Here is a 27,410-nt window from a genome sequence, read left to right on the forward strand (position 1 = left end):
CTGCGTATTCTCAACGCAATGAGACAATGAGAGACCAGCTTTGTCTACGGGATTAATAACCCTCACATGACATAGTACTCTTCCTCTCTATAGCTTGGCAACTTCGTTCGTAACACTGCCGATGGTCCGCACGGGCCGGGGGGCGAGTAGCGATGAATGAAAAACCCACGACTGATGTACTTACCTCACTTCCCCGCACGCACTATTAAACACTTGCGAAGTCTTTCCCCCCGTCGCCCGCATATCATGGGAGTGTCATCAACGAACTTGCCGTTAATTAAACGAAAAATACATATAAAACAGCTAATTTTACTTAATTTTGAATATAATAGTTAAGTATCTCTATCTACTTCCGTAAACAAACACGTCCGTATGCAAGATTCCATCGGAATTAATTATAATTGCATAATTAAGCAACTCCCGCCAAAAAACTCCGCTGCGAGCCAATCCCGCCGTCAACACCAATCAGAAACGTTCGCGCCCTGCGCTCGTGCGCGCGCTTTCAACAGAATCTCCGATAAACCTGCGCGATAAAAACAAAATTATAACAAAATACATCACATAAAACAATCCCAACTTAAAAGTAACAACCGGACCGTATTACTTGCCAGTCGTGCGCTGCGAGTGCGAAACAAATTAAAAAAATAAAACAAAATATTGAATGGATTAAAAAATAAAACAAAAAGAAACACGCTGTTCGAACTGAGAGGCGCAAATAAAAGCAATACTTTGGCTGAACATGTACACCCAAGGTTATGGAATCTTGGTTTGCGAATTAAAAAAATAATAAATTCTTTGTGGTATTAAATTATAGGCGAATTTGTTTTGTCATGTATTGCACTTGAAAGTGATAGTTGTGTGACTTGTGTGCTAGATACGTGGTTGTAACCGATATTTTGTGGGGTCCACGATTTAAGCTGAAATAAGAGACGTAGGTAAGTCTTAACTTTTTTATGTATATATGTACTCAGTAGGTACACATATTGATGTATGTATACCTACTATAATAAAAAATATCTGCTAAATAAAAATATAAGTATATATTCACATAAGTGTTAAAAAGTAACATTACAATACATACTCGTACATAATAGCATCAATAATTTTTTTCTTAATAAATATAATTTCTTAAGTCAAAATTTAACTTTTAACACGAATTGTCTAGTTGTCTATGATAAACAGAGTAAGCGGGTTATAAAATAAATTAAATTTATGTACTCTATGCATCGTAAATAATAATTAATTGATTGGTAATAATCAAGAACCGTGACAGCCCAGTGGATATGACCTCGGCCTCCGATTCCGGAGAGTGTGGGTTTGAATCCGGTCCGGGGCTAACGGGGTGCATTTTAAGAAATTAAATATCAGGTGTCTCAAACGAAATAAATGAATTTGAATTTTTTAGGCTTTGTTAAGCTAGGATTGGCTACTACAATAATAGTACAACGGTTGGGAATCGAATCCTCAATCTGGAGAACAATATTGCATTTTTTTTAATAATATTTGCCATATCTTTTTAAATATGACCAATATTCCCGTTCTCCTGCAATCAGACGAAAAAGGCTATGAGTGGGTACAACATTAATCCAGGGGGCGGGAATCGAATCCACGACCACTTGGTGTTGAGTCCGGCGGCCCTCGGAACCATTAAACGTTGAGCTATGTAGGCTTAAAATGCATTTTAAACGAAATATAATTGAAATAAAAGATCGTTCGCCATGCGGATCCACAAAACACAGTACTGTGGTTCAGTATAATGTATTCAGTGGTTCTGTTATAAACTTCGACCTACTCTTTCCGCTAATGAGCATGCAACGGTAAGCACCTGACCTAACAGAAAATAATAGGTAGATAGATCACACGCTTCGGCGCGAACAAATTGCCGACGCGATTATAATCTACTCTGGAGTTGTCAATTTTGCAATAAATCTTATTTAATAATGGTTCCCGTTCTCGAAGGAATACGGGGATAAAATATAGCCTATAGTAGGTACTCGGGGATAGTGTAGCTTCCCAATAGTAAAAGATTTTTTTAAATCGCTTCAGGAGTTTCAGAGCCTATTCAATGCAAACAAACAATTAAATCTTTCGTCTTTATAATATTAGTATAGGTAGATTATATTAAGAGCAGTGATAGCCCATGATCTCTGCCTCCGATTCCGGAGGTTGTGGCATCGAATCCGGTCCAGGGTATGCACCTCCAACTTTTCAGTTGTGTGCATTTTTTTTACAAGAAATTAAATATCACGTGTCTCAAATGGTGAAGGAAAAACATCGTGAGGAAACCTGCATACCAGAGGGTTTTCTTAATTCTGTAATGAAGGTGCATTTTGGTATTCTAAAGTCTCGTGTCTGCGCCGTAAGTTTTTATCAAGGTCAAAAAAATCAGTACTTCGTGATTTTCTAGGTTTTTATAACTCTAATGATGTTGTAATTTATTATATAAATTGTAGAATATATAATGTAGCTTAATACCTACCTATATGTATAGTGATAGATATCCTTATTTGACTGGCCTAATAATTCACATTGATTAATAGTATTTTAAACCTACTCCTATTACCTACTACTATCGTCATCAACCCATATTCGGCTCACTGCTGAGCTCGAGTCTCCTCTCAGAATGAGAGGGGTTAGGCCAATAGTCCACCACGCTGGCCCAATGCGGATTGGCAGACTTCACACACGCAGAGAATGAAGATAATTCTCTGGTATTCAGGTTTCCTCACGATGTTTTCCTTCACCGATTGAGACATGTGATATTTAATTTCTTAAAATGCACACAACTGAAAAGTTGGAGGTGCATGCCCCGGACCGGATTCGAACCCACACCCTCCGGAATCGGAGGCAGAGGTCATATCCGCTGGGCTATCACTGCTCTACCTACTACTACCTATACCTAACTAATAATAATAGTATGTTTACTACTCGTAAGTAAATATTTACGCATAAACTCTCGTCTGTATACTAGTTATTAATGTTCTAAGATACTAGTAAATCAAAACAAGTAGGTAGGTGTGAGGTAGGTATTTTTTTTTTTTATTCTTTACAAGTTAGCCCTTGACTACAATCTCACCTGATGGTAAGTGATGATGCAGTCTAAGATGGAAGCGGGCTAACTTGTTAGGAGGAGGATGAAAATCCACACCCCTTTAGGTTTCTACACGGCATCGTACCGGAACGCTAAATCGCTTGGCGGTACGTCTTTGCCGGTAGGGTGGTAACTAGCCACGGCAGAAGCCTCCCACCAGCCAGACCTGGACAAATTAAGAAAATCTCAATCTGCCCAGCCGGGGATCGAACCCAGGACCTCCGTCTTGTAAATCCACCGCGCATACCACTGCACCACGGAGGCCGTCAAATTTTGAAATTTGAAATTGAGGCAAATGCATTATTGTTTGATGTGTATGTTTAAAGCTTTTAATGCTTTCGAAACTAGTCGGAACTCGGACATAGATAGGTACTTCTACTTTGACATAGTCACGTCAAATTCTGTAATTTCATTTATACGTCTGCTAATATTATAGAGGTAATGTTTGTGGTGTTGTAGGAGATAATCTCTGGATCTACTGAACTAAAATTATTTTACCACTACAAAGCGATATAGGCATAGGCCATATTTTATCCCCATATTCTCAAGGGAAAGGGAACTACGCGGGTGAAACTGCTGGGCGTTGGCTAAAATTTGTTTTAAAACTTCTACTTTGCTAGAAGGGTGGTAACTAGAAAGTTACCACCATGGCAAAGACGTATCGTAAAGCGATTTAGCGCTCCGGTACGATGTAATGTAGAAAACGAAAAGGGATTTTCGATCTACTCCTAGAAGTTAGCCCGCTTTCATCTTAGATTGCATCATCACTTACAATCAGGTGAGATTGTTAGTCAAGGGTTAACGTGTAAATAATTAAAAAAAAACCCTACCGTACCCTGCCCCTACCCTACCCCTTACTTTCGTGCTACAATCTATACTAATATACTAAGCTGAAGAGTTTGTTTGTTTGTTTGCTTGATCGCGCTAATCTCAGGAACCACTGGTCCAATTTGAAAAATTATTTAAGTGTAAGATAGCCCATTCATTTCCATTAAAGTTATATTGTTCACATTAAAAGTTATATTGTCAACACAAGTTATATTGTTCCAATTTAAAAATCCGCCATATTGGATTTATCTTGTACTGTAGCACAGAAAACATATGACTGTAGAAGGTACTAACGTCACTTTATTTTTCGAATTATTCTTTACATTTGATACCCATGTTAATGTAAAATATATTCAGCCATAGAAGTGCAGCTTAGTCAGCGAAACGGTAATGTCACGGTTGCATATCGCGTGCGGAAGCGTCACACTACGAAGTTCTGAACATCATCGATAGCGCGTCCCGTTAGTGCACGCTATGCATTGCCATTAGCCGCCTCCACACTCACACTAAATAATCTAACGATTTATATTAAACGAGTCGTTGAAAAATCTAAAACTTTTTTTTACTTCGAATTTTGATGAATTAAAAAGATGATATTCTCAAAATTAGTTAGTAATATTTTAATAATGTCAACTACATTATATCAAAACAAGAGGATGGCTCAAATAGTGATATAGTGCAAATGTACTTTCAAAAACATTTTTCTTCTCTGATTCTGATCTGATGATCGTATTTTGATTATTTAAATTTTATTCAAAGTGACCATTCTCTTGTGACCGATAGTCCATAGAAGCTCAGCTTTGCCGGTGAGGTGGTAATGTCAACCGTGTACAAAAACGTCACATTACTAAGTTTATATGACCATCATCGATATTGCGTCCTTAGCGCAGGCGATGCAATGTTATTAGCTGCCTCTACACCCACACTAAATAATAACGAGGTCCAATTTACCTCTATACTAAGTGCATATCTGCGAAACTATACGAAACCTTGCTTCTATAGGCCAATATATTATAATATTTTGTACTTACACATAAGTATTTAAATAAGTTATAAATTATAATATTTACATATAAGCGAACAATTTTTTTAATTATAAATCTAAGACTAGTAGGTTCTCTCTAGTTGTGTAAGAGTTGGTAGAGACGAATCTCCACCAAGTCTAACGGTTTGTTTCTTGTTCACAAATTATAAGTATTGTTATTTCTATACTAAGAGTAGCAGACGCTGTGCGGTTTCACCCGCCCGTTTCCGTAGGAATACGGGGATAAAATAGCATATAGAGCATAGCACTCGGGGATAATGTAGCTTCCCAACAGTGAAAGAATTTTTCAAATTGGTTTACTAGTTTCAAAGCCAAGTCAATGGAACTAAACAAATTTTTTCTCTTTATAACATTACGAGTAATATAGATAAATTACTGTTTTGCCGGTATGTAGGCCCGGCTTTATATGTGCGCTGCATAACGTAGCGCAGTGATAACTTGAATAATCATCATAACCAATTACATACATGCTATTGCGTGAACACTACTCCACATACTCTACACGTAGAGTTTGTATATGTGTAGCTAAGTACATGTGTACACTTTACATATTATAGTTACTGTAGTAACTAATCTGCGTCTTCGTACGCGTGAAATTCCGTTTTTCACAAATCCTGAAGAAACCATGGGTTATTGCGAGATAAAAAGTAGTCGAGTCTAGTCAGTCAATGTCCCACTAAAATCTGTTAAGCGGTTCTAGAGTTCAGCCCGGACAAACAGGCAGATAAACAGACAAAAATAGTGTTCTATTATTATAATGTAAATAACTATAAGCACATGATAAAACACAGTGATTTGGAAATCACAGACAGTCACTTCAATATTATTATTTATAAGGATTTTATTTTATTATTATTGAATTTTGAAGATTCTTAAACTCTATAAATTATAGTTAAAACTATTGTCAATTATATTGAGTGGCAATAGTTTAATTTATTGAGTTAGGATTCGATAAAATGATTTCTGAACTGAAAGGTCAAGCAGATGAATAAGCCCATTATATAAAATAAAATATGCGAGACAGGAAAATTTTAAATGTAATTTAAGCAATCTTTAGGTATAAAATATAATGTGTTGTTTTGCTTCTATAACAATACAAATAAATACAAATTTCGGATAAAATTATTCGTAATACCTACAACCAAACAAACAATCAATTCTTTCCTCTTTATAATATTTGTACAAATTAGCAACTCGACAATATTAAATAGTATGAGTACAAAGTCCATAAGGTCAGCTAGCTAACTAGCTAGTTGCAAAAAAATCGATGTTTTTGCAGTTTTCGGGATATATGCAAAAATATTGCTACGACTGAAACGCGATTATATTAATTATGTAGCTGGTAATTCACCATCATTCATCTCTTCGAAGTACGTGGACTGCCCAAGACTATTGCCACTTCAGCTTCGCGACTATGTACGCGTAAAATTCTATTCTTTAAGCCGGTTCCACATTAGTGCCGTGAAGCTCCATGAACAGGCGCGAACGTAAATGTGAACGTAAATGTTCACGTCTGTTCCCCGATCAGAGTCGGTAATTTATCCCGCAACACATCTACATTCACGGCCTATCTAAATAGTGGGATAGTGACACAGCAAACAAAGTTATTGCTTCAGCAGATTCTACGTCCATTTCGCGACGGATTTCAAACGATTGTGAGCATACCGTGAATGTGGAGGGAATGGACTCGTGCCGTGAATTCACGGCACTAATGTGGAGCTGGCATTACAAATCATTAATCAATAAATCAATCAATCATTGAATTATTTTTTGTTACAGAAAAATGGAATTTGGACGGCGTTGGGCGTTGGTCGTCCTGGGACTTTCCTGTTCGGTGAGCTGTCATGACACCACTGCACCTCCCGCGCCAATAGTATACGAGTAAGTATCACGAAGAAGTTCTTTTTAGGGAATGTGTTGCAACGAAAGAGATAGCGATATTTCTTGTTTTGCGCTATTGGTCGAAAATATGTCATTTTGTCTTTACGAGATATGCCGTGTCCTCAGAATACAGAAAACCCCAGAAGTTACGTTCAGCCGTCATTATAAAGCACGCACTATGTCCAAAAATTATACTTTTATAGCTCGTCACACAACATGGCATACAGAGTGACAAATCGCTTGTTTGTAAAATTACACAAAAAAAGAGTAATTTCAAAGGCCTCACACCTTCTGAAGTTTTCTGTATTCTGAGGCCGTGTCATGCTGTAGCTTACTTAATAATAGGTCATAAGTCCTATGTGCCTATAATTAAAAAAGCATCCACAGCCATCAGACCGAAACACAGCAACACTGTGTACTGGCAGAAATGAGCCTGACGGTATCTATACAAATATTATAAAGAGATAAGTATGTGGTGTTGTAGTAATCTGGATCTACTGAACCGATGAAAACTCTTTTACCACTAGAAAGCCATGTTATTTATGAGTGTCATAGGATATATTTTATTCTGGTATTCTCACGGGAATAGAAACTACGCAGGTGGGACCGCGGGGCGTCAGCTAGTTATTCATAAAGAAGAATATTTGAAGACAATCGCAAATCTGAAATGTTTTCGTATACGACAGAATGTTATTGAGGAAGTTAAAGACCTAGTAACCCCGAATGGAAAACCCGTTTTGAATGTTATTAGAAACCGGGACCTGATAGACGGGTCATTTTAATATGCACAAAATATTATCATCATATAGCCGTGATAGCCCAGTGGATAAGACCTCTGCTTTCGATTCGGAGGGCGTAGGTTCGAATTCGGTCCGGGATTTGCACCACCAACTTTTCTGTTGTGTGCATTTTAAGAATTTTAATATCACGTGTCCCAAACGGTGAAGATAAACATCGTGCAAAAACCCGCATACCTGAGAATTTTCTTAATTCTCTACTTGTGTGAAGTCTGCCAATCCGCATTGGTTCAGCGTGGTGGACTATTGGCCTAACCCCTCTCTTTCTGAGAGGAGACTCGAGCTCAGCAGTGAGCCGAATAAATGCGAAGGTCATTCATCACAAAATCTCGAAACCCGCTTGACGTACAAAGATAAAATTTTGCGGGGAGGTAGTTTACAGTTAGTAGACGTCCGCTAAGAACGGACATTGCATGGGGGCCGTATTAAGGAGGTCTAAGGGGGGACGAAGCGTCATCGACGTCTAGATCTAGCCCTATAAAACACCGTAACTTTGGTTCTAGATGCCGATTTGGGTATTGGTATTGTCCTAATTTATTTATTTATTTCAGGCCATCATGGACATACAAATGCGTGCCAGACGAAGGTTGCCACCGCTCAGCGCACCCCCAACCGGGAGCAAACTCCTCCAGTTTAATCTTCCCCAGTCTAGACCTCTGCAGAACGGTGTGCGGGAGATTTGGGGGTCTATGGCCTAGACCAGTTACAGCTGCCCTTAGCACGCAGACTGTGAGGATACACCCTAATTTCTTAAGGTAAGATAATAGGATAGTTGACTCATATCTATACTAATATTATGAAGCTGAAGAATTTGTTTGTTCGTTTGCTTGAACGCGCTAATCTCAGGAACTATAGGTCCGATTTGAAAAAATCTTTCAGTGTTAGATAGCCCATTTATCGAGGGAGGTTATTATCCCCGTTTTCCTATGGGAACTGGAACCACGCGGGTGAAACCGCGCAGCATCAGCTAGTTTAATATAAACAATATTAATTTCGCATAGTAGGTACATGAAATAAAGGTCCGAACAACGACATTATATTGTGTAGACTTTACTTTTCATGAAAACGGCGCATATAAAAGTTGTTTCCAATGCTAAACGGGGAGCGATTATTTGACCGTGCGAATGACAGTGATCATTTAGACTAGATTCTAGTTCTTCATCTAGTCTATGTACCTACCGTAGGTACAATGTATGTCGTTGGGTCCGAATGATATCGATATTAAATTAATAAAAGTTAAGGATTTCTTATAAAACTTAATTTAAAAATCATGTATTTTTTTAAATTTTCCAATAGTCAAAAACGTTGTCGTCCATTTTGTGACGTCACAATGTTACTTGATGTACTAAACGTCAAACTAATATTTTTGTCATACTCTCCGATTGTAACGGAAATGTTATAGTGACGTCATTAAACAGTTGAAATATAGACCATCATGGCCAATTGGCCTCCTCCCGGAGTACTGGAGCCCTTTACATATCAAAAAAAAGGTCTGAGCATGTAGACTGTTATTAAAATAGACTGTTATATGATGATGGTGATCTACCAATAGTAACTCTATTGGCAGTACTTTTCCGATACGTTTTAACAATGCTAAGCTGGTGCAATGATGCGTGCAAAACAATCAGGATGCTTAAGTGATTGGACAAATGACAGTTCGCGTCATTTCTCTAATCAAGATTCAACCGCCAAATCATTATCGCGTGTCGAAGAGCCAATAAAAACACATCCTGTGTGAGTTAAATGTTCGTGGCACACGCAATGTTTAAGGCAAATTGGTAAAAGACGAGAAAGTGAAACAATGGTCAAGACGAATTGTAAAATTTACCTAAATAATGAATAATTACAGCTAGAATAAAGCGGTGATCAATAACAGATTTCATCATTAACATTTGAAAAGATATAGGTACTTATTATTCAAGGCAAGTCCAAGTCGTGATAGACTAAATATTCAAAATAGTATCGTGGGTCGATTCTATTGTCTTATTTTTTAGGAACAATATAGAGTTGTAGAATGTAGAGGATTCCGAAAAATACAGTAATTTCCAATAGTAGATCACTCTACAGTAATACCTACTTTTGTAAAAATTAAAGCAATGTCAATGTTCTTTATTTAACTGACTGTACCTACCATAGTCAATTTAATCTGGAAAGTCCGTAACGATACCTACAAGCGCGAGTTTAAACTGAAGTATCTAAGTATTCGTTTAGCTAGGAGGCTCTTTCAATTTTGCTCATCAACCCACTGTCTTTTCTTTATTTATTCTGTGACAAGTTAGCCCTTGACTGCGATCTCACCTGATGTTCAGGGACGATGCAGTCTAAGGTACTATGAATATGACACTTCTACGAGGCATCGTACCGACACGCTAAATCGCTTGGCGGCTTTGCCGGTAGGGTGGTAAGTAGCCACGGCCGATGCCCACCACCAGACCAGACCTGAGAATTAAAGAATAACAGACTTCAATAAGACCGGCGTTAAAGAATAACAAACATCCATACACACTTTCGCGTTTATTAGGACTATTGGAAGTGCCTATACTTCAAACACAAATAGAGGAAAAAAATGCAAACATATTTTTTATAATAGCAGTGGTAACGAGTAATTTATGTTGTTGTAGATAATGATACAAGCACAGGGAAGCGGTATGTTTATGTTGATAATGATTTTAACAAACCCACAGACATATTGTTATCTCGGTACATTTTAATAGAATCAGCTGTTAATATTATAATATTTAGTTTCTTATCTTGCTGCTTCACTAAATATGTACTTTGGTTTTCTTAGCTTTCACTTAACTCAAAATCAAAATTCATTTATTTCAATTAGTTTACAAGCACATATAATGACTCGAAAACTTAAAATTAAAGTTACGAATTTCCAATTGCGCCTTGGCCCGAGAATAGCCCACAACAAACTCAGCCAGGTTTTATTTTTAGTTTATCACCATTTAACTACAGGTATACATTTATGTAGCCTGTCATGTAGTGCATTTAATTACAATTTTTATCGTTTAAATATTCATTAACAATACAACTTTTATACGCTTGCGTTTACTAAAAACTTTGAACTTAATGACAGACATTTGTCCTGTGGTTTCATTTAAAAACATATGCAAGTTTCCTTATCAATAACCTGGTAACATGAATTACAACCTTGTTTGTGCTAACGTATGCCATTAAAATCAGTTTTACTAGTTGCTAATCATCACGCTTATCTATTACGACCCGTTTGACCTACTGACTAGTTCAAAAACATGACGTCTCCATTTAAAATTACTAGTTTTAGATAGCGCTAAATTATTTGTCATGCAATGTACCTTCTGCCATTGTACTACAACTATTATTTTATATTTGACTTATCCTTTGTTTTTAACCGACTTCCAAAAAGGAGGAGGTTCTACGTTCGGCTGTATGTATGTTTTTTTTTTATGTCTACGTATCGCGGTATCTTTGGGTTCGCGGATGATAGTAATTAAATGCTGTTAGTATCATTGCATTGTGATCATGATCATGTATCGAGTTAGATTTAGTTGTGATTAATGGATAAAAGGACATCTTGGTAGAGTGCCGACTACTTTAGGGAGTAAGAAAGATAGGAAAACAATTTAGCAATGCCATTTTGCTGTTTGCCGTACGGTTAAGGCAGTATCACATAAAAACATCTATTAGTAGCAGACGCCCTGTGGTGTCAACCGCGTGGTTCCCATTCCCGTGGGAATTCAGGGATGAAATATAGTATATGACACTCACAAATAACTAAGATCTACTAAATTGGTTTAGTAGATCTGAGGATTACCCCCTGCAACCTCACAAACTTGATCTCTATAATATTTGTATCGATAAGTATGTATATTTTGCGATGATTTGTCTTAGAGCTATTGGCAGTAAAGTCATGATTCCATTATTTTAACCAAAACTTACACCTGTTTAACTAATATGTCCGGTCAGCTACTTACTGGAATTTGAACCTTAATTAGATGTGTTATTTTTGTCGGCTTTTCTCAGTAGAATCTGATTTCCGAACGAGTGGTAGTCACTGCAAACTATATTTGACTGTTCATCTGCTCTAGGGAACAAAGTCTTCTCGAAATAAACGATTTGATTTTTTTCTACTATGTATTTCCTGTACCCAAATTTAAACGCACGAAAGCTAATTCATAAAATTCATGAAATTATGAGTAGCTTCCTTCGTAACTTGAGAAACTATTATTTTGTCCACATAGAGGACTAGAAAGAGCCGTGATAGCCCAGTGGATATGACCTCTGTCTCCGATTCCGGAGGGTGTGGGGTCGAATACGGTCCGGGGCATTTCCAACATTTCAGTTTTGTGCATTTTAAGAAATTAAATATCACGTATCTCAAAACGGTGAAGGATAAACATCGTGAGGAAACCTGCATACCAGAGAATTTTCTTAATTCTCTGCGTATGTGAAGTCTGCCAATCCGCACTGGCCCAGCGTGGTGGACTAATGGCCTAACCCCTCTCATTCTGAGAGGAGACTCGAGCTCAGCAGTGAGCCGAATATGGGTTGATAATGATGAGAGGGGACTAGAAGGGGATTGTAGACCATTATTTTGTGGTAGAGCAGTGAAGAGCGACTTATGCTTGAATCAGAAATGAGGAGATCCCCAGATGAACCAAAGTCACTGACATAGCTCAGCCAGTCGTGAAGCTGAAGTGGCAATGGGCAGGCCACATAGTTCGAAGAGCCGATGGACATTAGGGTCCCAAGGTGCTGGAATAGCGACTCCGCACCTTAAAGAGCACTGTTGGTCGACCACCCACTAGGTCTGAAGACTGAAGACGGGTTGCTGGTGGTTCGAGACCGTTTTGTTTGGAATTCCATGCAAGCCAATGTCCAGCAGTGGATGTCCATCGTCTGCTATTGATGATGATGATTACCCTAGCGCATTTGAACAGTGTGGTATATGCTCTAGCACCTCTCCTATAAGTAGGGAGGCTTTGGCTTCTAATGGGCCATTAAAATAGCCTGCTGATAATGATGATAGCTGTTATCACACTTGGTATCAATGAGCTTAGTGTACTAGATAGACAACTTTTCAGTTGTGTGCATTTTAAGAAATTAAATATCACGTGTCTCAAACGGTGAAGGAAAACATCGTGAGGAAACCTGCATACCAGAGAATTTTCTTAAATCTCTGCGTGTGTGAAGTCTGCCCATCCGCCTTGGGCTAGTTAGGTGGACTAGTGAGCCGAATAAGGGTTGATAACGAACTAGCCTAGAATCTCCAAGTATGTAACATTAATACAATAAATTAAATCCGCTTAGCATAGTAACTGTGGATATGTCATAACTCGTTCAATGCTATTTGTATCGCATTACAACAGACGTGGGAATTTCAGATTATTATTAAAATTGCAAATCAGTATGAGGCATTATTATAAAAAACCTTGAATGTACAAAGGCGATAGATCGAGACGACGTATTACGAAGTAGATTGTATCATCAACACAAAAATAAATACAATACATAAATAAATTATTGTCTCTCTGTGATTTCATAATGACTTTTTTTCGTGTGATTATAGTTATTTATACAATAATAAAACATAATCAGGATTTTTTAAATTTTTGTGTGTCTGTTTTTCCGGGCTTATCTCTGGAAAGGATGAACCTATTTTAATGGGACTTTCACTGGAAGATAGAAGAGGTTATTGAGCAACTTAAAGTCTAATTTTTATCCTGAAAAAAAACATTGAAACAAGAGAATTTCCCGCGTACGAAACCTCCTCCAATTAACAAGTTAGCCCGCTTTCTTTTTTCATCCATAGATCCATCTATAGATTGCATCATCACTTACCATCAGGTGAGATTGTACCTAGTCAAGGGCTAACTTGTAAAGAATAAAAAAAATGGATTCAAGGTAGGTATATTATTGGTACTTTGTTGTAAACGTTTGTTTGCTTCAAAATTTAAAAACAAATTATAAAAATATATTACTGTTACGAATTAAGTTAAATTAATTTGTTTATATATCTGGGTATAAAATGTACCTAATATGATTTCACTGTCTCTGATTGCTAATCCCAAATCTTAAATAAACACAGAGAACACATAAAGTTTACTGATATGATAAGAAATCCTGGGAGATAACATTCGATTATCTGAAGATATAAGTAATATGGTGAACTGAGATGAAATTCTATAAAATTGGAACAAATTATACCTACAGGTACAGGTTGTTCTACTTTTGGACAACGGTTAGAATTTAGATGTAATACTTAGTACGAGATCTGGCATTAGAAATTTATACCCTCATCTGTTTTTTAATCGAGATATGAAATAAATTATAGAAAATATTTACATTGACACACTGTAAATACTCAGATTCATCATCATTATCAACCCATATTCGGCTCACTGTTGGGCTCGAGTCTCCTCTCAGAATGAGAGGGTTTAGGCCAATAGTCCACCACGTTGGCCCAATGCGGATTGGCAGATTGCGGCCCAATGCGGACCGGATTCGAACCAACACCCTCCGAAATTGGAGGCAGAGGTCATATCCATTGAGCTATCACGGCTACCTACTCATAGATTGCCTAGTAAAATTGCGGCCGGATAGTATTATATTATGTATTTTTTTATTATTTTATTTAATCTACTTCTCTCATTGCTTAATTTTAAAAAATCTTATACTACTTGAAAAATATACCTACCAAACAGAATATTATCTGTCATCCATTTCTTATTCAAGCCTAAACCACTAAAACATTTTTAAAAATACTTTCATAAATGGAAAGCTACGTTATCAATATAGCAATATAGGCTATATTTAGTGACATCTAGTTTCCAGACGAGAACTGCGGTTCATATATTTCGTATAAATCACAGAAAGGTATAAATAACAGTTTATTTTGAAATCACACACAGATAGTATAATTTTATTTATCGTTTTCAAAGAGGTCAATGAATGGGCCGCTCAAACAAGGGAGATGTATGGCGCTGGCGTGACGTTTAAAACTATAAATATTTCGTAAAACGTTCATACTTACGAAGCGATGTCGTAAGAAGTGACGCAAGCGATGTCACGGGACTCTTGTAGTATAAGATACGGACACGCTTTTTGTAAGGGACTTCAAATTCTTGAAAAAGAGCCGTGATAGCCCAGTGGATATGACCTCTGCCTCCGATTCCGGAGGGTGTGGGTTCGAATCCGATCCGGGGCATGCACCTCCAACTTTTCAGTTGTGTGCATTTTAAGAAATTAAATATCACATGTCTCAATCGGTGAAGGAAAACATCGTGAGGAAACCTGCATACCAGAGAATTATCTTAATTCTCTGCGTGTGTGAAGTCTGCCAATCCGCATTGGGCCAGCGTGGTTGACTATTGGCCTAACCCCTCTCATTCTGAGAGGAGACTTGAGCTCAGCAGTGAGCCGAATATGGGTTATGGTTTGGGCCGAAATTTTGATTTCGTCGTCATCAACCCATATATCAGTTATCTTCTACCTCAGTTATCTTCAATATAAACTGAACTTTATAGAGTAATGATTAGGTAAGTAACGTGAGGTGCAAATCTTAATCTACGTTTATAAAACTCAAATAGTTTATCGCGAACAGACAGATAGAAAGACAGATAATAATCAGACGCTGCGCTATTAGATATCCGAGATAAATGATGTCCTATTATTATGTTTTAAGCCGATCAATTTTTTATCCTGTTTATAAATATGGCCGAAAGACTACTAAACGGATTTTCATCCAGTTCATGAGAAAAGTTTTGCTTTATGTATAATTTGTTAAGATTTTGTGTAGACTGATTGTAATATCACAAAAAGTCGCATGAGAGTTTCAAGAAATAAGTACAAAACACTAAAGTAACAATACTGTCATATATGGATGTTGTAAACTTGTAAATACCAAGTAACCGTGATTTAAGTGGCCGGAACACGTCCGGGCTTTAATTTGACATGCCACTGTTTAATGATACATATTTAAACCGAGAAAGCAAATTCGTGCGTGTAATTGGAAAGTCAATCACGTAAATGTGCAAATTGACGCTCACTTTTTGGATTTTCGAAAGCTTAAAAGTTGAGTCTTTTTGACGTGAATGCGTCTTTAAAATTTTTCCCTTAGTGGTTGGTTCCCAATATAAAAAACTAATGTAATAAAACCGGAGGATATTTTTTTTACACTATCTACTATCTATATCTACACGCTTTATATTAGCTTCACTTGTAACCACTTCCCGGGCTTCGATTAAGATGAAATTTTGCACACGCTCTGAGTTATGATGACAATACATGACTAGATAAGAAACGTCATTACAAATCCAATATGGCGGCCTCCCCAATCACTTGTGACTATGTAAGAAAATCAATCTTAATTTTACCCACTTCCCGGCTTCTTCGATTAGGATGAAATTTTGCACACGTTGGCTGTTTGAAATCCACCCCTATGATATGTATAGCAAATGAAAGGGTTTGCTGTCAGAAATACGAAAAAAATAGTCAAAAAATAGTCAAACTTAAATCCAATATTTGTACCATTTGATAGTTGTAGGATCAATATAATTTACTACAATTAGTTAAGATTATAAATTCACGCGCGGGGGAGAGAGAAGCGCTGCCAATTTGAGGTCATATTACTGCATTTTTTATTTTTTTACATCTACAAGTGATTACACAGCTGTCTCTTATTCTATAACGTTCGGAAATAGATAGACGGACGCGAGACAACTGTAGCGTATATTTACACACCTGTGTATGTGTGCATTTATATCACGATGAAGATTCTGGCAACAGTACATACACCTGACTACGCTACGTGTTACAGGGTCTTTTATGACCCCATTTATCCGGAACAAGTAAAGTATAGCGAGATATCAATCAAGTCCTGTCCTGTTAATACATGATAGACACATGGAAATTAGTGATGGCCCGACGAGTGAGTTGATAAGGCGTTTACGTCAACGCGTTATTAACTGAGTCGTGAGACTATAAATATTAGTAGATATACACACATTTGCGTATTCATCGTCAACATCATAAAGCTATTTTTAATGATCTACTGTAGGGCACACGCCTACTCTCTCGGAAAGGACTGAGAAGTTTGTAAAAATATTTTTTTTTAATTGAAAACTTGGAAAGTTAGTTTTTTACTTACTTTCCAACTCCGCTATTGAGGATTTCGTAGAAGAAAGAAAATTAATATCCAAATCACAATAATCTTATTTAATTAGCATGACTTCTCAATAGCTCAACGGTAAGAGCGGTTGGACTCACCACCGAGGGGTGGTGGTTCGTTCCCCGCCCCGTTGGTCTATATTGTCGTACCCACTCCTAGCACAGTCTATCCCGTCCAGTTGGAGGGGAATGGGAATATTGGTCATATTATAAAGAATATGGCAAATATTCTTTTTTAAAAAAAAAAAGTTTACGCACAGAATATCCAAACTAATATTAAAAATGTGAAAGTGTGTGCGTCTATCTGTTTGTTTGTCCGTCTATCACGGCCTAACGGAACGACAAATTGACGTGATTTTTTTTAAATGGAGATAGTTGAAAGGATAGAGAGTGACATAGGCTACCTTTTTGTCTCGTCCTCCCCCAGTTCCTAAACTAAAATGGGGGAGGAAGTTTTTAAGCATTTCGCAACTTTCAAGGAAGAAAAAATTAGTAGGTGCGGGTAGAGTAGAGTAGGGATAAGGAAGAAGTGAACATAAGTCCACTAGTATATGTTTCAGTAGACATACAAGGAACACTTTGATCAAATAATACAAACATGATGTATGAAAGAAGAGAAAGTATAAATTCAATAGTAGTTTTATCGGGAGATTGCCCATTCACAAGAAATGAGGGGACAAGGCTAACCAGATGATTTTTTAATGGGCCGCGAGACTATTGCCTAGTAGACGCGTGCCTTATGCGGTCATTGCTCGATCGCTTGATCCCTACAACCCTAGTATGAAATAACCATCGATATTTTTCACTATCGTAATTGTATAGAGAATTTGAACCACCGCGACCCATTATTGAAACCGTCCATAGAAACATTTAAGCTATTGCTATATCACTTTGTAATTGCACGTTGTAGAGTCAACATCTCCTGAGGATGCTTCGGTTTCGTGGTGAAACGTACGTAGAGAATATTTTGTCGGACCTGGGTGACGTTGTCGCGTGATAGCAAAATAAATAAATTAATATATATTTAAGCTATTGTCCGCTGAATTACATGAATATTTTACCGTCTGAGTTAATATTATAAATGGTTTTTTTAATTCTTTTAAAAAAATGACATGAATAAGTTAAAATAAATTTATAAATATCCAATATTCAATAAATAGGTCGAATGACAACTTATCATCGAAAATTCATTACGACATAATAAATAACTGATAGATTTTAACTATCTACTTATTGTTATTATACCACTTAACCAATTAAAACATATTCTTTCACCAATATCAGTGAAAAATTAGGCTGTATTATGTTTACTCGGTATTCCCACGGGAACGTAAATTACGTAGGTTAAATAGCGGGGTGTCTGCTACTCTTTACAATATGTACCTATAGATGGTTAAAAAAAAAAAATCACGAAATATACGATCGCTTGCGTTGCTCTATATCGTACTAGGGTTTCTGTTGGAAGGGCTCGCCAGTCGCCGTCATTTGTTTTTATTTTCTGGGAGCGATCCAACCGCCTCACAGCTCTCTAAAAATAGCCATACTTGTAGGTTGTCTGTTGTTATTTGTTTCGCAAAGATTCACGATATTAACAACATTGTTGTTAAAATTACTTGTTATCTACATTATTTCTAAACCATTTCAGCATTTAACATTCCAAGTTACCTTTATGTTAGGCTAGCTGACGACCTGTTCCCGTTGGAATATGGACGGAAGAATTTTTCAAATCGGACCAGTTAATGAGATTAGCGCCTTCAAACAAACAAACAAATTCTTCAGCTTTATACTAGTGGACGCCTCGCGTTTTCACCGATATTATAGAATTATAAGGGAAAGTCCGTCCGTCTGTCTGTCTATAAGCTTTTTACGGCTAAACCGCTGAACCGATTTGTATGAATTTTGGTTATTCAAATAAAGCAGCAAGTTTCAAATGTAAAAAGTAGCCTATACGTTGTGCAACTTTTAGGCTACTTTTTGTCATGAAAAAGGGGGTGAAATAGGGGTTGAAAGTTTCTATGAAAGTCTGTCATTTTTAAAATAAATTCACGGTAATTGGTTTATTGACAGCAAATTGAGAGTTGAAAAATTTAAAATGTAATAGTTAAAAAGCTCGTTCTAGTGGACCAATATATTTTTTTATAATAATTAAGAAAAGAAAACATCACATGTATCATGTAGATTGCAAATTCACAAAATATTCAATTCAATTTATTTACATTACCTGGTAGTGACAATTAATGTTGAAGTACATTATACAATTCGCCTCTGGCATGCGAATTTCTTACTTACTCGTAAACACTAGTTTTATTACTATTACTTACTTATTTCTAATTTCATTTTTGACGGCCTCCGTGGCGCAGTGGTATGCGCGGTGGATTTACAAAACGGAGGTCCTGGGTTCGATCCCCAGCTAGGCAGATTGAGATTTTCTTAATTGGTCCAGGTTCGGCCGTGGCTAGTTACCACCCTACCGACAAAGACGTACCGCGAAGCGCCACGGCCTCCGTGGCGCAGTGGTATGCGCGGTGGATTTACAAAACGGAGGTCCTGGGTTCGATCCCTAGCTAGGCAGATTGAGATTTTCTTAATTGGTCCAGGTTCGGCCGTGGCTAGTTACCACCCTACCGACAAAGACGTACCGCGAAGCGATTTAGCGTTCCGGTATGATGTCGTGTAGAAACCGAAAGGAGTGTGGATTTTCATCGTCCTTCTAACAAGTTAGCCCGCTTCCATCTTAGACTGCATCATCACTTACCATCAGGTGAGATTGTAGTCAAGGGCTAAATTGTAAAGAATAAAAAAAAAATATCAAAATAAATTTAAAATTAAATAAATTTTTTACTTATTTTCTTTGATTAAAGAAATTTTGACTTTGAAGTCGCGGACATTCGGTATCCTTTCCATAAAGTTTATGTTTATAGTAAACACAATACGATCAGCTAGATGAAATCACCGAGTATTACCACGACAAATATTTACCCAGTGTTAGTGTAAATTAGCGAAGCTATCGGGTGAACGACCGATTCATAAGAGGGATAACGGATCTTCGACCTACGATCTGTGATCGTTTATTTGACAAGCCAATCGTGATTGTGATGGCAAGACGACCATATACCGCCCACTGTTTGCCATTTACGAGTGACCTCTAGTCATTGCCATGCTTAGATTGTCTTTTTGTAACTGTAAACATTTATTATTATGATGGTGTTTAAACTATAAGCTTTATTGGTTCCGTGATTATAGATAAATCTACGTACAATGTGGTCCACGGTTCAGGCCAACAAAAAAATTGGGATTTATCTTACGTCCTGCATCCTCGAGTTGGGAAGTTGGCAGTGTTGGTCCTCAGAGAGCACGTAAAGCCGTCGGTCTTGCGCCTGATCTCTCGTGTCGTGCTTATCCATCGAACAAAAGCTATTTTATACCCGCGGTCCCATCTGATAATGAAGATGAAGAAATAGTGGGTGCACTGGCGTCTGTGCACACACTTGTGTACATAATGTCTTCTGCATATAATGGTTAATCGCAACTTGAGATTAGCTACTGAAAATTCGATTGGGAGAATATGAATAGATTTTAGAGCATATAGCTAAAAGCGCCATGGTGGCACGCGGCCGTCAATACTTTTTACATATCATCATCATCAAATCTGCCTATGGACGCCCATTACAGCCTTTTGTAGGGACTTCCAAACATCACGATTCTGAGCCACCTGCATCAAGTGAATCCCATACGTTTTTACCAGCAACTTTGTTACTACAAAGAGTAGACACGAGTTTTATACCAATTTACAAGCCTTTAACCCGTATCTTGACACATCGTCATCAACCCATATTCGGCTCACTGCTGAGCTCGAGTCTCCTCTCAGAATGAGAGGGGTTAGGCCAAGTCCACCACGCTGGCCCATGCGGATTGGCAGAGACACTTTACACACGCAGAGAACTAAAAAAATTCTCTGGTATGCAGGTTTCCTCACGATGTTTTCCTTTACCGTTTGAGACACGTGATATTTAATTTCTTAAAATGCACACAACTGAAAAGTTGAAGGTGCATGCCCCGTACCGGATTCGAACCTACCACCTCCGGAATCGGAGGCAAAGGTCATATCCACTGGGCTATCACGTATCTTGACATATACCTAGGTGAAATTAACTCTAGAATAAAAGTAATACATAAGTAATTTCTTCGTTCCACAGATTCGATCTGAGTAATGCTCCAGTGGAGACTCGCGACATTCTGGTGGAGATGACACACGTGGCAACACAGAACCTCATCGATGAGTGTGATGGCAATGTATCGGTGGTCGTGGAGACACCGGTGGTGGTCTACATCACTGTCAAGACAACCAACCTCAACCTTACACTGGATACTTTAGAACAGTATAGATTGGATGTGCAGAGTAAAGGTGAGAGGCTTTTTTATAGGAAACTAGCTGAGGCCGCGCGGTTTCACTCGCATGGTTCCCGTTCCCGTATGAATACGAGGATATTATAAAGCCTATAGCCTTCTTCGATAAATGGGCTATCTAACACTGAAATAATTTTTCAAATTGGATCAGTAGTTCCTGAGATTAGCGTTCAAACAAACCAACAAACAAACTCTTCAGCTTTATAACATTATATACATATAGATAGATGACTATTCATCAGACATCGTACGAATAATATAATTTTTACGGTTACCGGACGACTCAGCCTATTTTTTAAGTATAGTAGTAAACGAAAGGACACATTAAAAATTGTTTTTTTTGTTTGAAAGCTGATGTGAACCAGGTCATTAGTTGTTTTGTTATGGACTCATTATTTTTTTTTTTGAAAAATTGTTATCGTCTACTTGTTAGTGTGTGTGTTTCTCTGTGGCATCGTAGCACAGAACGCTCACTCCCATCGAGTAAAAATTGTACAATATTATCAGATAGTTTTATCAATGGCAAATTTCGCCCCCAAAAGTATACTTTTGTCCTCATACATAGTTGACCACCCCTGCATCGTAGTTTCAAGGCGTAAGAACCTATTTTTCTTAAAAACTGACGTGAGTTTTGACACTAATTTATTTTATCAAGGACACACAATTTTTTGGATAACTTGAAATATGTAGCAGTGGCGAAGGAAACCCGGCGGGAATCGGCTTGCAAGAACTCTTCGCCGCTGATATGTCCAAACCATTTTATATAAACGAATTTAAAGTAAAAGTATCCTCAATTGGTTTGGAGCATAACCGTTCAATGTTCACCCTACCCGATTTGGTTACTTTAGATTCTAGAAACGTCTAAAAAATAAGTACAATGATAGACTCGGTAATAGCAATATTTTATGCTAAAACATTGCTATTAAAGATATTGTACGAGTATACACTTACACGTAAGTTAAAAAATGTTTAGGTTGTGATATCTACGCCATATAATGAAAGTGAATTTAATGAAATACCTGTTCATAGTGATTGTAAAAGAAAATTAATGTTTATTCATAACCATTGATTTACTTTTACAAACGTGAATATAATCCACGTTTGCCTACTTATGTCGGTATCTACTCAAATTGATATTGACAATTCGACAACCATTTATACTTCAATTATTAATATTATGTTACTAGGCAGACTCCTACGATTTCGTCCACGAGATATTTAGATATTTAGATAGATTATGCTGTCGGTCTCGGTCATTATCATCAGTGGTAATTTATGAATAGCATTTCACATGACCAGCGTAGTGGATCTAAGTTCCACATTCCATCTTCTATATAGCGGAAGGCCTTTGTAGTGGACAATGAAAATAGACTGATAATGATGATGTTGATGCATATTTATTTATTTTTTCAAGTTAGCCCTTGACTACAATATCACCTGATGGTTTGTGATGATGCAATCTAAAATGGAAACAGGCTAACTTGTTTGAAGGAGGATTAAACCCCACACCCATTTCAGTTTTTACACGACATCGTACCGGAACGCTAAATCGCTTGGCGGTAGGGTGGTACGTTTTTGTCGGCCGAAGCCTCCCACCAGCCAGACTTGGATTAATTAAACAAAAACCTCAATCAGTCCAGCAGGGGTTCGAACCTAGCACCTCCGTCTTGTAAATCCACCGCGCACACCACATTGTGGATTAGATACCAAAGCCAAATTTCTTATTTTTCCAGAATCCAACGCAGTCATCCACATAGTAGCCGAAACTGTATACGGCGCTCGGCATGCGTTAGAGACATTCACCCAACTGGTATCATCAGACAAACTGGACGATGGCGAATACAGATGCGGCCTCCGATTGGTAGCCGGTGCAAAGATTTGGGACCAACCTGTGTACAAATACAGGGGATTCCTTCTTGATACTTCGAGGAACTTCATACCGATGGATGACATCAAGAGGATGCTGGATGCAATGGCTACAGTCAAGATGAATGTGTTCCATTGGCATGCTACTGATTCACATAGCTTCCCGTTGGAATCTAAACGAGTGCCACAGTTTACCAGGTAAAAATATAGAGTACCTACCTACATTTGATTAGATTTTTGTACGACTTCATCAAAGGAGGAGGTCCTTAATTCAACGCGCATGTCATTTCCAATAGACGAAAGACAGAGAGAAGCTTAACAATTCGACGTATTTTTTATTTATAACCACTAGTAACTTTTATTGAGTAGTCAGATTTTGATAATTTTTTGTTTCTTTTATTTGTTCACTACCGAAAAATTCTCTACTACCTAACAACGTCTAGTAACCAATTTTGAAATATTTTTTTGAAAATTAAATTGTGTGAAAGGGTGAGGTAGGAAATATTCCAGAATCCTGGTTGGTGCCAATTTTTAACAAACTTTAGTTAAATTTGGTTTTAAGATTAAAATAACTTGAATAAATCCATCCAAAAGTAGGGGATGTCAAAACATTGGACCACTTCTGCCTATTTCGCTTTGCACCTCCAAGCCAACCAATACAAAGGTATTAGATAGGGCAAAGAAACATCGGACATAGCTTGATTTTTTTTAATATCCTATTTAAAATATGTAGATAAATAACGTTATATAAACTAATAATGCATAATCATAAAAATTGCCGACATTCTTGAGAAGTAATCCACTGGAATGCATACTGAGTAATCTATACTAATATTATAAAGAGGTAAAGTTTGTAAGTTTGTAAGTTTGTCACATTTTTTAAATGGGGTAATCTTCGGAACTACTGGTCCGATTTTAAAAATTCTTTCACCAGTAGAATGCTACATCATCGGGGAGTGCTATAGGCTATATTTTATATTGGTATCATATATATTAGCCGAGTTATCACAGTTTTTGTCATACAGGTCGGACTGAAAATCCTCTTAAACAGACTTATTCGCATGCGCTGCCTTTACTATTGTGTAAAATTGAAATTAATGTATGGAGACTTTATGTATCTTTAAAAGTTCTACAAAAAAGTCCGCGACACCATATATCTATCTTCTATATATTAGCAGATATAGTACCTTTTGTGTTTTAAAAAATATTAATTTTATATACTTAGGTTTACGTCATTATTTATACTTTAATCCTTAATAAAACTAAACTTTAATCCTTATTAAAATAAATTATTTAATAATCACAAGGATATTATGGAGATAAGATTTGCCCTTTATAATATGTTAATTAGTTAAATAGTTTCGGAAATAATACAAAATTTCTAAAAGACGCAGAAATTCCGCTATATGATGCCCGGCGCTTTCATTTACTTAGTTCCCGTTCCCGTGTGAATATGTGGATCAAACATAGCCTATGACACTCGAAAATAACGTAGCTTTCTATTGGTAAAACAATTTTCCAAATCGGTCCTTCGGATCGGGAGATTACCTCCTACAACCACACGAACTTTACCTCTTTATATTATTAGCATAGAAGTCTCTATTTCTCTTGGTCATACCACCACTCTCGAAGGACTGGACCGATTTTGCTAAGGGTAGGAGTAAGATAGAGAAGTTACAGGGTAGGGTAGGGTACGGATAGGGAAGCGTAGGGGTAGTGTAGAGGTAGGGTAGGTTTAGGGCCGGGTTTAGTGTAGGGTAGTGGTAGGGTAGAGGTACGGGTAGGATAGGGAAGTTGTAGGGTAGGGGTAGGATAGGGATAGGGTACGGGGAGGGTAGGGTAGGGTAGGGGTAGGGTAGATGTAGGGGTTGGGTAGGGTTGGGGTAGTAGTAGGGTAGGGGTAGTAGTAGGGTAGGGGTAGGGTAGGGTAGGGGTAGTAGTAAAGTTGACATCGAAATTTACGCGGACGAAGTCGCGGGCGTCCGCTAGTGTTTGTATATGCACTCAGTTCATCGTGCATTTAAAACTTACATTTTAAACAAGTCGGTTCTTTGGAAGACGCCCATTTAAGGCGTCTCATCTCATTGTCTCGAGCTCACTCAGCTTACAAACCCCATCATGTATAAGTACATCATGGGGTTGTGACAATGTCGTGATCATTCCAATTTCCATTCCACGTTCTTTTATACCTCGGCCTCGATTACCGCACATTTTAATTCATTTAACTTACCTTTATCTTAAACTTGTACTTGTTCTTTCTAGATACGGTGCATACTCAGCATACGAGATATACTCAGCCGAAGAGATCCGGGAGCTGATACACTACGCGCGCGTGCGCGGCATTCGTGTGGTCATAGAGATCGACTCGCCTGCCCACGCTGGCAACGGCTGGCAATGGGGACAGGTACGTACTAGACTAGACTTTATTTATGGTCTCACACCAATTACCATTGGACCTGCGTTGCTAGACGAAGAGTATATGATCTGTCAAAAGTATATGATTACGATCTAGCGTGTTTATACAAACTGGATGGACTGAATTATGGATGAGAGTGCGATACAAGTCCACAGGTAATTAGTCTGAGTTTATGGTACACTATCTGTGTACCGCGGTTTTACCACGTAGATTTTTGACGACCTCGTCGTTAGTAGTTAGTAGTGCTGTGGTTCTCAACAGAGATGTCCTGGATTTGATTCCCAACTGCGGTCGGTTTAGGATTTTATAATTCCTAAATTAGTTAACATGGTCTGGTGGTCATCAGCCGTGTTTATTTACCACCAAAGACGTATCGCTAAGCGTTCCGGTACAATGTCATTTATTATTCTTATATAATATTCCAGGAATTCGGCTACGGTGACTTGGCAGTATGTGTGAACGCGAGGCAGTGGCGCGGTTTGTGCATACAACCACCGTGTGGACAACTGAACCCGGCCAACCCCACCATGTACAGGGTGCTACGAGATCTGTACAAAGACATAGCGGAGTACTTACCCAAGCCGGCTCTGTTCCATATGGGAGGAGATGAGGTAGGGATATTATAGTTAGTTAGTCAGTGCATATAGCCGCCGTGTGGTTAGCTGATCCTGGCCAAACCTATTGTGTACAGGGTGCTACGAGATCTGTACAAAGACAAAGCGTAATACTTACCCAAGCCGGCTCTGTTCCATATGGGAGGAGAGGAGGTTAGTTAGGAATATTATAGTTATTTGGTCAGTGGTCATACAGCCGCCGTGTGGTTTTCTGATCCCGGCCAACCCCACTATGTACAGGATGCTACGAGATCTGTACAAAGACATATAGGAATACTTACTCAAGCCGGCTCTGTTCCATATGGGGGGAGATGAGGTCATTAAGGAATATTATAGTTATTTGGTCTGTCTCTGTGCATCCAGCCGCCGTGTGGTTAGCTGATCCCGGCCAAACCTACTGTGTACAGGGTGCTACGAGATCTGTACAAAGACATAGCGGAATACTTACCCAAGCCGGCTATATTTTATCACTGGAACATAAAACTACGCGAGTGAAACCGCCGGGCGTCAAATTATTCATCGTTTTCACGCGTATCTATTCCATCCCCATAAAGGAGTTTGGCGGTCAGTATGCGAGAAGCCTTCCTGTCCTTTCGTTTCTTTTTAGTCGTGGGTTGTCCAGTCTGGTCCACCCTCTAATGTCGTCCAACCATTTTCTCCTTTGACGACTGAGTTATCTTCCCTTCCAAGATTAATCTTGGAAATGAAAACTGAGATCCTCTCTGTAGATGTCCAAAGAAGCTTAGTTTCCTCTGCATGAATGTAGACATGAGTTCTCTTTATTCATACGTTCCAATACCCTGATATTTGGTGTGAAGCTGCTCCAAGAGATCTTCAGCATCCTCCTAAAAAACTATTACTCATCTACAATGGAGTCCACGCGTATGTTGTTCCCGTTTGTTGAGTGCCATATATCCCTCTATTTAGTATTTACATACTTTTCCACTATCACTAAGCATTAATACATTATTCTTCATTTACCCTCGCATTACTAATTATCATCAATTAATTTTATATTGAAAAAAAAAATTAGGTTCCGTGATATCCCAGTGGATATGACCTCTGCCTCAGATTCCGAAGGGTGTGAGTTCGAATCCGGCCCGGGCCAAGCACCTCCAACCAGTTCCAGTTGTGTGCATTTTAAGAAATTATCACGTGTCTCAAACGGTGAAGGAAAAAATCGTGAGGAAACCTGCATACTATAGAATTTTTTGGCCAACGTGGTGGACTATTGGCCTAACCCCTCTCATTCTGAGAGGAGACTCGAGCTCAGCAGTGAGCCGAATATGGGTTGATCATGATGATGATGATG

The 27,410-nt window shown here is 38.0% G+C and overlaps 1 protein-coding gene across 3 annotated transcripts in view; it reads left to right on the top strand.

Annotated features, from left to right (window-relative positions):
* Positions 1 to 463: 463 nt before the first annotated feature.
* Positions 464 to 27,410, top strand: part of LOC112051731 (chitooligosaccharidolytic beta-N-acetylglucosaminidase) — a 31,090-nt gene continuing 4,143 nt past the window's right edge. The window contains exons 1-7 of one of the 3 annotated variants that reach the window (XM_024090526.2): positions 464 to 935; positions 6,744 to 6,845; positions 8,194 to 8,397; positions 20,992 to 21,200; positions 22,936 to 23,266; positions 25,331 to 25,472; positions 25,910 to 26,095. In XM_024090526.2, coding sequence (XP_023946294.1) covers positions 6,748 to 6,845; positions 8,194 to 8,397; positions 20,992 to 21,200; positions 22,936 to 23,266; positions 25,331 to 25,472; positions 25,910 to 26,095 — 1,170 coding nt within the window. In that variant the 5' untranslated portion in view covers positions 464 to 935; positions 6,744 to 6,747. The remainder of the gene's footprint in view (positions 936 to 6,743; positions 6,846 to 8,193; positions 8,398 to 20,991; positions 21,201 to 22,935; positions 23,267 to 25,330; positions 25,473 to 25,909; positions 26,096 to 27,410) is intronic. The other 2 variants (XM_024090514.2, XM_024090522.2) reach the window with 2 other exon arrangements.

The sequence above is a fragment of the Bicyclus anynana genome, chromosome 15 (genome assembly GCF_947172395.1).
Source record: "Bicyclus anynana chromosome 15, ilBicAnyn1.1, whole genome shotgun sequence".
NCBI classification, from domain to species: Eukaryota; Metazoa; Arthropoda; class Insecta; order Lepidoptera; family Nymphalidae; genus Bicyclus; species Bicyclus anynana.